The 13367-nt window shown below is 41.0% G+C and overlaps 1 protein-coding gene across 1 annotated transcript in view; it reads right to left on the bottom strand.

Moving 5' to 3' along the window:
- Positions 1-13367, bottom strand: part of LOC127578140 (synapsin-3-like) — a 203480-nt gene that overhangs the window by 16682 nt on the left and 173431 nt on the right. The window contains exons 7-10 of the mRNA XM_052029747.1: positions 9225-9287; positions 4428-4570; positions 2500-2574; positions 788-890 (exon numbers count right to left, since the gene is read on the bottom strand). Of these exons, the coding sequence (XP_051885707.1) occupies positions 788-890; positions 2500-2574; positions 4428-4570; positions 9225-9287 (384 nt within the window). The remainder of the gene's footprint in view (positions 1-787; positions 891-2499; positions 2575-4427; positions 4571-9224; positions 9288-13367) is intronic.

The raw sequence follows: 13367 nt of genomic DNA, 5'->3' as shown, positions 1-13367 counted from the left end.
ACAAAGGGTGGTGCTCATATTGGCCTGCAGTTTGCTGGTATAAGGAAGAAGTCCGATGGCTCTCATGTTGATGGGAGCAGGAATACTGATCCAGGAGGAGGCCTCCGATCATATTTTTACATTTCTCCTGGCCTCACCAAGGAAATATTTTCTTTGTGTTTTAGAGTCGCCTCTACCCATCTCTTTTAAGGACTACTGGTCACCACCAGAGACAAACTAGAAAGTCACATGTCAAAATTGGATTTGGGGTTTGGGGGTATTTCCTGCATCAGGAAAATGCCATTTTGGCCTGGTCCCTTAGTGGCAGCAGGCATAATTGGACTGGGAATGGAATAATAACATTATTAATAATTTTAGTAACATTAGTATTGTCATTAGAATTAATTAGAATATTATGGCTGCACAGAGCAGGTAGATGTAGCTAAAATTGGCACCTAAAAATAAAATTAAGAGGTAATAGAGTGAACCTCCACAGTTAGCTTGGCAAAACCACAAACTAAGTTAAAAAGAGCTTTAAACTGGCAATGAAGTGTTATATTCCATTAATAGGGTTGGTTTGTGTGAAATAAGCCACTGGTGTCACCCCAATTATAATTTAGATAGTCACTGTTAAAATAGCTGCTCTTTTCTTGTACACTGTTGTAAACAATCCTTAATTTTAATAATTTGCTTGTGAAACCTCCTGCCAGAAGATGAGCCCACACAAGATGAAAAAGTCTTTTTACCAAAATCAACATTCACAATGTGAAAATACATTATGAATTGGGATGTGGGCGATCCAACTAACCTCAATGATGTAATCCTTCCCATCTTTCCCATGTACAGCTTTTACCGCGCAGATGTCCAGGCCACCAAACATCTCAGAACAGGCATCCACCCATGTTCGATAGCTGCAAGAGAGTTTCCATTGAAAAGGCAGTTCCATTGAAACACTAGAGTCCTGCACACTATCATGCATTCTCCCAGTGTGTTGCAGCATCTCTATATAAAGGAAATTTAATCCCCATTTCCACATATAGAATCTTGACAGTGCTTTTGGGGCAGCATGGTAGTGTAGCGGTTAGCGTAACGCTATTACAGTGCCAGTGACCCAGGTTCAATTCTGGCCGCTGTCTGTAAGGAGCTTGTACGCTCTCCCCATGACCGCGTGGGTTTCCTCCGGGTGCTCTGATTTCCTCCCACTCCAAAGCCATACAGGTTAGGAGCTGTGGGCATGCTATGTTGGCGCTGGAAGAGTGGCGACACTTGCGGGCTGCCCCAGCACATTCTCAGTAACGCAAAAAGACGCATTTCACTGTGTGTTTCGATGTACATATGACCAATAAGTAAATATCTTATCTTCTGTTGTTCCTTGTTCTAATGTTTGTTGTGTTTTCCCTTGGGCAGCTTTGGAACAGGTGTTCAGTAAAATCATAAATCGAGATAATGAATTGCGGGTGGCACCCGCTAGACATGAGCTCACCAAAGCTAATTATCACAACATCATTGTAAATAATTGCCACACAACATGAGTGTCTTTTCCCATAGGAATATGACAAAACCTCATGGTGGCTTTAAGATCCTGGCAATGGGTCTGGCAGCTAGACAGCACCAGTCACCAGACTGTTTCAACAAAATGTTTTGGGCTGATCAAAGTTGTTGCAGTTGTATTGTTTCTACATTTGAGAGACTGTTTCTGGGCACTCGTCTTGGTTTCCACACTAGTTCCATACTGAGCTAATCTGACCAGAGGGATTACCAATTCAAAACTGATCTCATTCAGTCAGTCTTCTAATATAACTGGGATGCAGCGTTCCCCAATGGAGTATGTATTCAGCGGAAGCAGAAGGGAGTGTTCAACTTGAGAGATGGAGTGGTACCTGTGACTCACACAACCGGATATATCTGCCAATGCATTGGTGCCACTTTAAACAATAGATGTAAAGCTACATGTTGCTTTTTCATTCAAGCTACTTTAAAGAGTTCTGAAGAATGACACTATAAAGACTGCATTGTTGATTATTGATAGGTTATAAAAATAAGAGGCAAGTTCCCTCTCCTTTTCTGAATGAAAGCAGCATGCTTTTCCAGCCTTCTGCTCTGACTTGCTCCATTTACATTGTGCATTTTTAGCTTATAAATAATTCTCTTGATTGTGATTAGTCTGTACAGTTCCCTGGAGGGCCATGATATGAAAATGCCCTACAAAAATGAAAACTTACAGGGAATGAGACAAACAAACCAGGAACCAACACTGCGCCCTGTATCTGACCCTGTAGGGCTTGGCTATTGTTGACAGGGCTCATGAAGCAATAACCTATTTTCAAAACAAGTAACATTATTAATTAGATTTCATGGAAAATATTTGTTAACTCAGGGAGGTTATATTAAATAAATAAGTCTGGGGAAAATTTTGCTAAAAGTTTTGCTCATGGGTTTAATTCTTTAACATTTTGTACAATGTTAAGTTCTCAAAACAGAGATTTTTCCTGGCCTGGTTTATGTGGTCTAAATTCTTACCGTTCCGTCATGGCCACTTGTTCCAGCATAGCAGAGCCAGTATTTGCTTTCCAGTTTCCTGAAATTGAAGTCCTCCTGAAAATGAGAAAAGTTACAATGAGAACATCATTTTTACAATGTTTACAGCTGTATCCTAGAGGCAGAAGTAAAATAACTGCAAAAACAAATTGGTCACAAGACAAATTCCCTCCCTCACCTCACATCTGACATGAATAGCATAACTTTTCCTAATCTCATGTGTGAGCTGTTTTGGTGCTCTTGAGACAGTCACATTAAGGGCTATAATGGTTATATAGCATAGCTGTAAATAACTCACCACTCACTCACTTATCCCAATGTTTCTACATTAGTGGCATATTTGTAACCGGAAATGTACCATGGTGTGAAGTTCAGGTTTTAACATCCTACCACACAGTGGTCCCAATGAAACAAGTCAGTACATTGTGTAGCAGGTTGTCTGCTGTGTGAATGACTAACTACACAGTCCCATTTTCATTCTAAATTCTTACTAGTGACTCCAAAGAGAAACTTGCAGACTGGCTCAATATTGGACTTCCTGCGTCACAATCTAAAATATCAGTGGATGTTTCTCAGCTTATCCACCAGGTGCACACTGGAATTCTAAGCAGCTAAAGATGATGTTAAACTAACCTCAGGTGTGGAAAGATTTGCTCCATTTCCAAATGTTCTCATAGTCCTGTTACATTTTGGGAACCTAAGAAACTGTCAAGGAATTCTTTCAAATAGCTATCACTGTATTAACTAATCAGATGCTAAAATGTACTGCTTTGCAAGAGATATATTTTAGGTAAAGACAAAAATGAGCCTCCTTATGCATAAGGAGAATTTCAGCTGTGGTTGTCAGAAGGGCCCAGATTTACATCCAGAAACTCATTCATCAACTTCTTCATCCCTTCTTTGTCACTGGTTGGTTATCTGATACACGGAGGTCAAGATCTTTTCAAAACACAGCTCATGAATACATTCCTTTTTTGTTACCTGCAGCTGGTGAAGTTTAATTATTTAAGCAGGACAAAGTAACTGAAGAGGTTCAGATAATACTGACTCCTTTGAACTTTTCTCCTGAAGATTGGCTGAGAGGATTGCCTTGGAAACATACCAACTTGATCATCTTGATTTAGGATAAAGTAAAAGTACCTATCATACAATATCCACTGAGCCCAGGCCTTGTAGGAAAGATGACTTACTATTCTATCAATAGGCTTTTCCCCCTTGATTATAGGAAGACCCTGGATGCAATTTAGTACATTCTCAATATACAATCATTTCAGGAATTCAAAATGTGTTGAAAACCATAATGTATTATTCTTTCTATTCTTCCTTCCATTTCAGCAGATTAAAACACCAAAACCATAATTAATTTTACCATTTTGAACATGCTTACTTAGAAACATAGAAATAGGAGCAGGAGTAGGCTGAAAATAAAAAAAATGTAGATGCTGGAAATCTAAAATAAAAATAGAAAATACTGGAAATACACAACAGGTCAGGCTGCTTCTGTGTAAAGAGAAACAGAGTTAACAAGTCAGGTCGAAGTCCTGACATCAGGATTAGGCTGTTAGGCCCTTTGAGCCCACTGTGCCATTCAATATGAACACAGCTGACCCTCTATCTCAATACCATACCTTGCTCTTTCTACATACTACCTGATGGCATTTTTGTCTTGAAGTCTATTTACCTCCTTCTTAAATATATTCAGTGACTTGGCTTCCACGACATTTTGTGGTAAAGAATTCCACAGGTTCACCTCCCTTTGAGTGAAGAAATTACTCCCTATCACAATCGTAAATGCCTTATCCTGTGACTCCTTTTCTAAACCTCCCATCCAGGGGAAATACTCTCCCTGCACCCACACTGCCTAGCCCTTCTCAGATTTTTCTCTGCTAGATAAAACGTCAGATCCTTACATGTATGCTTTATAATTGTTCCCAATCTTCTGAATTCTGATGTCGTACTTGGAATCAATGTAAGGTTCTGTGGTCGCGTAAGTTTTTGCCAGGGCCACGACACTGGCTATATCCTGGAAGTCATAATGATTTTCAACTTTTACCTGTAAGAAACAAATCCAGGCCAGCAGGACAAAGAGAAAGAAGTAAACCTTGTTAGGGGCATGATGAAAGTTCATTTCATAAATACACACCATTATGTTTCATTGAGCTCTGAATTCACCCATAACAACATCCTCATATTCATGGATATCACAGCATAGTTGATAAGAAATATATTTCTTTCTCATCCTCAACTACCTTTGCCTTCATGTTGCTGCAATGGAACTACAGGAAAGAGGGCATAAACTAAAATTGACTGGGTCTTGCCCTTTTGGGATTAAGACAAAGACAAAGCTCCCAAGTTACTTCTGCTTTACAGCAGAAGTAGGTATGCACCCACTAACCTGTTGCCTGCATTGTACTATTGATTTTGCTACAATGTTTATAATTCAAGCAACAGTTAAAAAGTTATCTGCTCATTTTCGCATTGCCATATATGGAAACCATTATATAAATACATGTCTTTTTTTTCTCTATTGAAAGAGATGCAATGTATATATTGTCACACTGGGAATTAATGAAATCTTAATCACAGGGCAGCATTAAAGATGACTTGTCCACCTATTAGGTTTTGAGATGGAATGGTGTGATAATATGTGTTGAAGAAAATGAAGGGAAAGTAGTTAATGTGTCATCTTGCCAGCCTTCATCAAGTCAGTACCTTTTCTCCCCCCAGGTAGCAAGACAAGTATGAACTAAGGTGAGAGCCATACTTCTAACAAGCATGTAACCACTGGGCATGTTCTTTCACTGCATTATCAGTTCAGTCAGCCGTGAGTTGAGTTTGTTGAGATTTCCTTACAGAATTATTATTTTTATTTCACAGATGGCCAGTTGTGGAAAAGCGAGATGTGTAATTTCTTGGAATCACGGAGAAGATTCAGTTCATCCAATGACAGAGATCTCTACACCCCCAGATTGGGCAATAATTCAATGACTCACCTGTTATCCACAGTAGATTTTGCTCTGGTTCACTGAGAATACAAGAACAACTGCTATGCATCAAGGTTCCTGCTTTGGAAATTAATAACTGGTGTAAGACCAGGTGTTTAACACTCACTTTTAAACAACTCAGGTCCTCTCAGTGAAGGGGTTCAGCCTTTTCATCAAATTTGAGGATGCGTTGTGTCTTGTTTTAGTATTCCTTCTTTTAAATAGCTAAGTGAGGTGGCTGAGTAAATTCTCCATTAGGCACAAGTTGGTACTCCAAAGAAATACATTCCCTTATATCACAATTAAGATCTATGTCAGATACAGTATGTGATCAGGCCATTTAGATGCCAACATGGAGATCTAGTATTGAAGATTAAATGCATGGCTAAGGTGTTACTTTACATTGGCGTTTAGCAAAGTTATGTTAAACCTGAATGTTGCCAAGATATTGGGCGAGACAATAATAGATAAAGGGATATTAGATTGTTTGGCCATACCTATGATGCCTCTTAGGTTGTTGGGAAAAGTAAGAATAAAAATTGTGGAAGTCCCGGACTTGTTTTTAGATACAGACACTGGGGGACAGTATTTTAAATGTAATACTGATGGTGGGGAAGCTTTTATAAATAGTTATCCAGAAGAAAATAACCATTTCGACAAGTATGGACTAAAAAAGGGAAGCCAGCACACATATATTAAGAGTAAATCATCATTGAATGAGTTTTTTTTAAATGAGATAATTGAGGGAGTAGATAGTTTTTAATCATTTTTCAGGATTGGGATCAGTAGCAAGCCCCACAGTTATTATTTGTCCCCAACCCTAAAAGATCAGGAGATTATGCTAAATATATACTGGTACCTCGCTTGGTACTCAGGATGCATTCAGAGAAATGACAAAGCTAATGGAACCAGCAGAAAGCGTTCATTATAGTGTTTTATATATTGAGAAAGATGTGTTACTGATGACACTGCTGTGCTGGGAACCTGGCAGGAGTTCCAGCCCTGATGCAGGTTCCGACCTGAAACATCGACAATTCTTTTCCCCCTACAGATGCTGCTCGACCTGCTGAGTTTTCCAGCAGACCGTTGCTCCAGATTCCAGTACCTGCAGTCTCATGTTTCCTGTCCTCTCTTTTGTTGCATGCTGCTGTTCTGGGAACCTGGCCTGAATCCCTGCCCTCCACTAGCACTCTGACAGCAATGAATTTTCCATGGCTCAGCATGGAGAGACTACCTTCAAGGGCGGTGTTGCATGTGCCAGACGAGCAGTGCTGATGCTCACTGCTGTGGGGCTCTGATTTGTTTCCTAACTGTTGGGGCAAGTGCAGGCCATTCCTGGGGGTGGCAGTGACTGATCCACGTGCTAACGGACTGCCCAGATCAAAGTTGAAGTCGAGTTTATTGTCAAGTCAAAGTCGATCACATCCTCTTGGTGGTGACAAAGCTGTTTACTCCCCAGTTCTACGGTAACAAGCCCAATGGCCAGTGACCACCATTGAGCTTGTTACCATAGAGGAACCTCCAGGCTGGGGAGAGAGCTCTGCATCCAAATAAAGGGAGGAGGAGACAGCAGCTTCCATCCCCTCCAATGGAAGGTAATGGGAGAGACAGTGGGATCTGTGTAGTCTGTCAACTCAGCAGGTGCTGCTAGTCCATGAGCCCCACATTGCAGTGATAAGTGACCACAAGTGCCCTCATCACAGCATTCCCACTATCTCAGGCAGCCTCTCCACACCGAGCCATGGGAAAAGTTTTGTTGCAGCAGCTCCAGTAGAGGGTAGGGGCTCATGCCCTGTTTGTGTCTTTGGATGCCATTTTTTAAAGAACAGGGTGTGTATAACTGTGATTATGGTTATGTCCAACAGGTACCAATGTATATAAAACACTAGCCATCCCAGACTGTCCTTCAACCATTCCTGAACAGTCGTCTTGTGGCTGGCCCAGCAAAGGCAAGAGCTTCTCTAGGGTTATTGTGTGGGTGCAGCCTTCCAGCAGCCACACAGGAACACGGACACAGTGATCCAACATCAAAACCCTCATAGTGAAATGGGTTTGGCTGTTAAAGTTCAGACCCAAATGTAACAACTTTCAGGGTTTTTTTGTTAATAAGTGACCCTAAACACACTTGTACGTTCAAATTTGTTCTCATTTAGGGCAAACGACAACTTTCACTGTGCTGAAATAGAGTCACAGTCATACAGCAAGGATCATGCCCTTTATCTTGCACTGACCATCAAGCATCCACTTACACTAATCCTACACTAGTCCCATATGAGTGTTACTGGCGTGGCAGCTGCTGCCATAGCTGTAGGCTGTCATACCTCCCTGAAAAGATTGCTGATGCGTAATTTGCACATAAAAATGGTGCTCATCCTTCCAACTTCCTGACTATTATTTTTCATTTATATAACTTGTATTCACTCCAGTTCCTAGTCCAGTCCACTCATTACAATAATTTATGCCATCTGATCCATCATGCAGGTTAGTTTAACAAAACTGTGGATTTGTTTCTATTTGATGTACAGATGTGCCAACTTCGTACTTTATATCTTGTCCAATGACCGTCTCTTGGTGAAAGCATACATCCTCAAGTTGAAGGGAATCATTTATCTTCAGTCCCTTTTCATTTATTTAGTACCTGCAATATACTTTAGTTTTTAATATTTCAAGTATTATCAATAATATCACTTATTTGTGCCATTCTCTATTAATGGAGTATTCTCGTTTTCTAGTTTAGCCTTATCTTCTTCAACTTCCATCTTTATTTTTAACATTCTGTCAAATTACTCCTTTCCTTCAATTTTGGATACAAGTAGAACCAAGAGCAGGATGTGGTCCCCAATAAATAGGATCATGGTTGAACTTACATCAACCGTGCCTTACTACTATGCCCATAATCTTTGATTTCCATAGTGATAGCAGTCTTAATCTTACTTATCAGCTGAGTATCCATGGCCCTAAGTATAGAGAATTCCAGAGATCCATAACATTCTGAAATTCCAATGCACCCATTAGGGCACACCAGAATGATGCAGAAGTGATGGAGACCAAGGATTAAAGTGAGTAATGCATTTCTATTTAGTTTATAAATAGATGTGCTTTATTGGTTCCTGGTTTCAATTGTACAGATATTGGTAAGGCCACGCCACAAATACTGTGCACAGTTTTGGTCCTCTCATTTAATTGTAGGCAATCCAGAAGAGATTCACTCGGCTAATTCCTGGGATGAGAGGACTGTCCTGTCATGACCGGCCAAAAAAGTTACATCTATATTGCTTTGAGTTTAAAAGAAGGAGGGGCGTTCTTATTGAAATGTATAAGATTCTAAAGGGGCATGACAGGATAAACACTGAGATGTTCCCAATGGTGAGAGTCTCAAATGACAGGACATACTTACAAGATAAGGGGGCAGTCATTTAAAATTAAGGGCTGTAGGAATTTCTTCTCGCAGAATCTCTGAAATTTTCAACCCAGGAGGGTTGTGGAGGCTTGTTCACTTTAAAGTGGAGATAGATAAATTTTTGAAAGATTGGGGAACTGAGGGCTATATGAAACAGGCACAGAAGAGGAATCGAGTACTGCAGATTAGCCATGATAACATTGAATGGCAGGACAAAGTTAGGGGGTCCAGTGGTCTAATCCTGCTCCTATATTCTTGTGTTCTTGTGTTGAGTAGCTGGAGTGAACAGTGTCCAAGGCTGCTTTTGCTTTGATACCACTTACCTTACCCATACCTGCATGAGCGTGGCCCATCTTTACAACCACAGGGAATTTGGGAATTGTGAGCTGAAACAGAAAAACAGCACATCATTTAGAACCTCATGACCTGCTTTTACCTTCATTTTATTTCCTGTTTCTTCTCGTTTTACACTTCTAAGTCTTATGCAGTAGATCATCCCTAGTCACTATGATTTCTTTGTGGGCAATTTCATGAGTTAAAACTTTGCAGTCAAACTGCATAACATAATTATAGAGACACAAGAGATTCTGCAGATGCTGGAATCTAGAGCAATGCACACAAAATACAAGGAACTCAGCAGGTCGGGCAGCTTCTACGGAAAAAAATAAATGTCGACTATTTATTTCCCTCCATAGATGCTGCCTGACCTGCTGAGTTCCTCCAACATTTTATGTGTGTTGTAGCATAATTATACCCCATTTTTTAGTTTGATATCTTGTTGGAGTTTCCTTTTTTATTCATGTTTCAGAGTCTGGCCATCACTGGCAAGGCTAGCATTTATTACTTATCCCTGACAATTCTTGAGCTACCTCCTTGAACTGCTACCTCCTTGAACTGCTGCAGTCCTTCAGATGAAGGTACTGCCACAGTGCTGTTGAGGAGGGAATCCCAGGTTTTAAATCCAGTGACAATGAAGAAACAGCAATATATTTCCAAGGATGGCTAGTGTTCCCATGCACCTGAACCCTTCTTGGTAGCAGAAGTTGTGGGTTTGAGAGTTACTATTAGAGTTGCCTGGGCAAGTAACTTCAGTGCCTTTTGTAAGCGGTACATACAGCAACCAATATGCACCAGTGACAGGGAGAATGAATATTCAGTGCGGAGGATGGGGTACCAATAGGTTGTTTTGTCCTGAATGGTGTTGAGCTTCGAATGTTACTGAAGCTGCACACTACCAGGCAAGTGGAGAGTACTCCATCATGGTATTCTCTCAATCTTGACCCAAAATGTTGACTATCTCTTTGCCTCCACAGGTGCTGCTTGACCTGCTGAGCTCCTCCAGCAGTTTGTTTTTTGCTCCAGATTCCAGCATCTGCAGTGTCTTGTGTCTCAGTATTCCATTACAACCCTGATTTACCTTGTAGATGGCAAAAAGGCTTTGGGGTGTCAGGAGATAAAACTCACCTCAGGATACCCAACCTCTGACTTGCTCTCATGTTTACGTGACTGGTCCAATTGAGTTTCTGATTATGATGATCCCACCATGCTGATGGTGAGTGATTCAAAATGATAATGCCATTAGTTATTAAGAATAGGTCATCAGACCCTCTGTTGGAGATGGTTATGGTCTGGCATTTTTATGGTACAAATATTATTTGACATTTAACTGCCTATGCCTAGATGTGGTTTAGGTTTTGCCAGATCATTTGCTGATGAGTTGCAAATGGAATTGAATATTGTGCAACCATCGGTGAGAATCTCCACTTCTAACCATATGATGATAATACAGCCTAGTGTCAAAACATAGCTAAAAGTCTTCCTGTAGAACGTCATGTATTTATGCGATGGCAGCCCTGGAAAGCCTGAGCCTTCAGATATGTTCTTTAGGTAGGATGTGGTGTTTCTGCAGTCTCTCTGGAATAGACCCTTCCTGCAAGGCTTTGCATGGCCATTGATGGAGTACTGCCAGACACCCACTAAATAAGTATCTCAGCAGCCAAATGCAGAAAAGAAAAATATAGCCTGTTAGTTTAAGCATACTGTAGAGTTAGGAAAGGTCTGAGCAGCCTACTTTCAGTTCTGAAGCTGCCCAGTCAGATATCCCAATGTTAGCAGTGTCCCTTTAAATAGCCATATGTGCAATATAGTAGCACCACGTGTTCCAAGCTTTACCCTGAATGGTTAATGAAGGTCGTAAGTTGGAGCTTTCACATGCAACCTATGTCAGTATGGGAGGAAATATGCAGAGCACAGCCAGTGATGTCATTAGATGTGCATTTTGCACCTAAAATTGGCTGCTAATGATTCAGATTTCTAAGCATTTCAGAAATGTAGCACCATCTGTTATGGTTAATGTACAATGTGGGTTCCATGGGTCAGGATTATAATGTGACTCCTCAGGGCAGTCAGTGATTCCACAGGACAGTACATGATGTGACCCCTCTCAGGACAGTCTGTGATTCCACGGGACAGGATATAACATGACCCCCTCAGAGCAATCAGTGATTCAATGGGACAGGATATAATATGACCCCTTCAGGATAGTCAGTGATTCCATTGGCTGCAGTATTTACAAATCTATTCTAAATCTTGAAAACTGCTGTTTATTAACTTGACATTTCCCTTCCAACGACATCTCCTGTGTTATTAATATTCCATATTTCCATGGTCTGGCCCAGGGGAAAGTGCAGTGATTCATAAGTGAAAAGATAACCCATATTTTGTTGCCAAATCCTCTGCTGAAGGTACTACACCACTGCTGATGCATTCCACAATTCCCTGCAACTTTCTCAGGCATGGGAGCTGAAATTCAAGGCAATGTTAAGGATATTCTTATTTTATTCCACTCAATCTGGAGCACCTTCACATGAGAGGGTGATTTCAGCTAATACTCCCAATAACAGAGAGTACTGCTGTGCAAAAGGGCAAAAACTGCATAAAAGGTTCTGAAAATCCAATTCCTTCAGCTACCAGCGTATACAGGGAATCATGGACAAATATGAAGTTAAAACATACGGGGAGAATCCTTTGCCTCACAATTGGATTCCACTATTCCACTTAAACCTGGTTGCATTTAACGGTAACATGAAATTGGGGTGCCCCCTAAAGTATCATGAAGCTTCTCAAAGCACATTGTGAAATGGTGGTAGGGTGGTTTACAAGATCCACAAGGGGATGTCCATGATATTCAAGGCCACCTCACTAAATTTGGGACAGCTCCAAACAATTTGCAGTGAAGAGGTTGCAACCAGAGAAGGGCAGCAACCTCTTCACTCCCCACATCCACCAGACAATAACAGCATTGCATGATCTCTGCCATGCTCAGACAGAGACTACAGGGCAGGAAGAGAGAGCTCCTACATTCACCCAAAGAGAAATGCAAGTCCTGGTCAAAAGGATACATGCCAGAAGAAAGATCCTGTATGCTAGGTGGCAGGTTACCCTTCAGGTCCACCACAAGAAGGGCCTGGTGTAAGGTGATTATAGAATTGCCTCTTGGAGTAAGAATCCCCGCACATCAGACCAATGTTCATTTAGTGAGGACATTCTGGATGGCTCATGCAGTGAGGCAATATGGGTTGGGCTCAGGAATTAGCAAGGTACAAAGTGGTTATACTATAGGCCTCCCAATATCCTGTGGTAGATAGAGAAACAGATATGTGGGCATATTATGGAAAGATGTGAAAGCAACAATGTTGTCGTAGGGGGTGACTTTAATTTCCCCAATATTAACTGGGACCTTCTTCATGCCAGAGGCTTAGATAGGGCAGAATTTATTAGGTGCATCCAGGAAGATTTCTTGAATAGTCCAACCGGGATGGTGAGATCAGGGAGAGGTATGCTGATATTCTAGGGCATGTTGATATCAAGGAGGAGGAGCAGTTGGGTCTTTTGAAGAATATTAAGGCGGATAAATCTCCAGAGCCTGAAGGGATTTATCCTTGGTTATTGAGAGAGGCAAGAGAGGAGATTGCTGGGGCCTTGACAGAGATCTTTGTATCCACTTTAACCATAGTTGAGAACCCAGAGGACTGGAGAATAATCAGTGTTGTTCCTTTGTTTAGGAAGAGCAATGGAGAATTATAGCCCAGTGAGCCTTACATCAGTCATAAGGAAAGTATTGGAGAAGATTCTTAAGGATAGAATTTATTCACATCTGGAAAAGTATGGACGTATTGGGGATAGTCAGCATTGCTCTGTTCAGAGGTGGTCAGGCCTTACAAACTTGATTGAATTTTTCTGAAGAGGTGACGAAGATGATAGTTGAGAGTAGGGCAGTGGATGTTGTTTACATGGACTTTAGTAAAGTATTCGACAAAGTCCCTCACGGTAGGCTGATCCTAAAGATTAACACACAAGGGATCCTTGGAGACTTGCTAGATTGGATTCAAAATTAGCTTGACCATGGAAGACAGAATGTAGTGGAGGAGGGGTGTTATTCTGACTGGAGATCTGTGACCAGCAGT

The sequence above is a fragment of the Pristis pectinata genome, chromosome 15, assembly GCF_009764475.1.
Source record: "Pristis pectinata isolate sPriPec2 chromosome 15, sPriPec2.1.pri, whole genome shotgun sequence".
NCBI lineage: Eukaryota > Metazoa > Chordata > Chondrichthyes > Rhinopristiformes > Pristidae > Pristis > Pristis pectinata.
The sequence above is the reverse complement of the archived record's forward strand: the minus strand, read 5'-3'. Positions and strand labels throughout refer to the sequence as shown.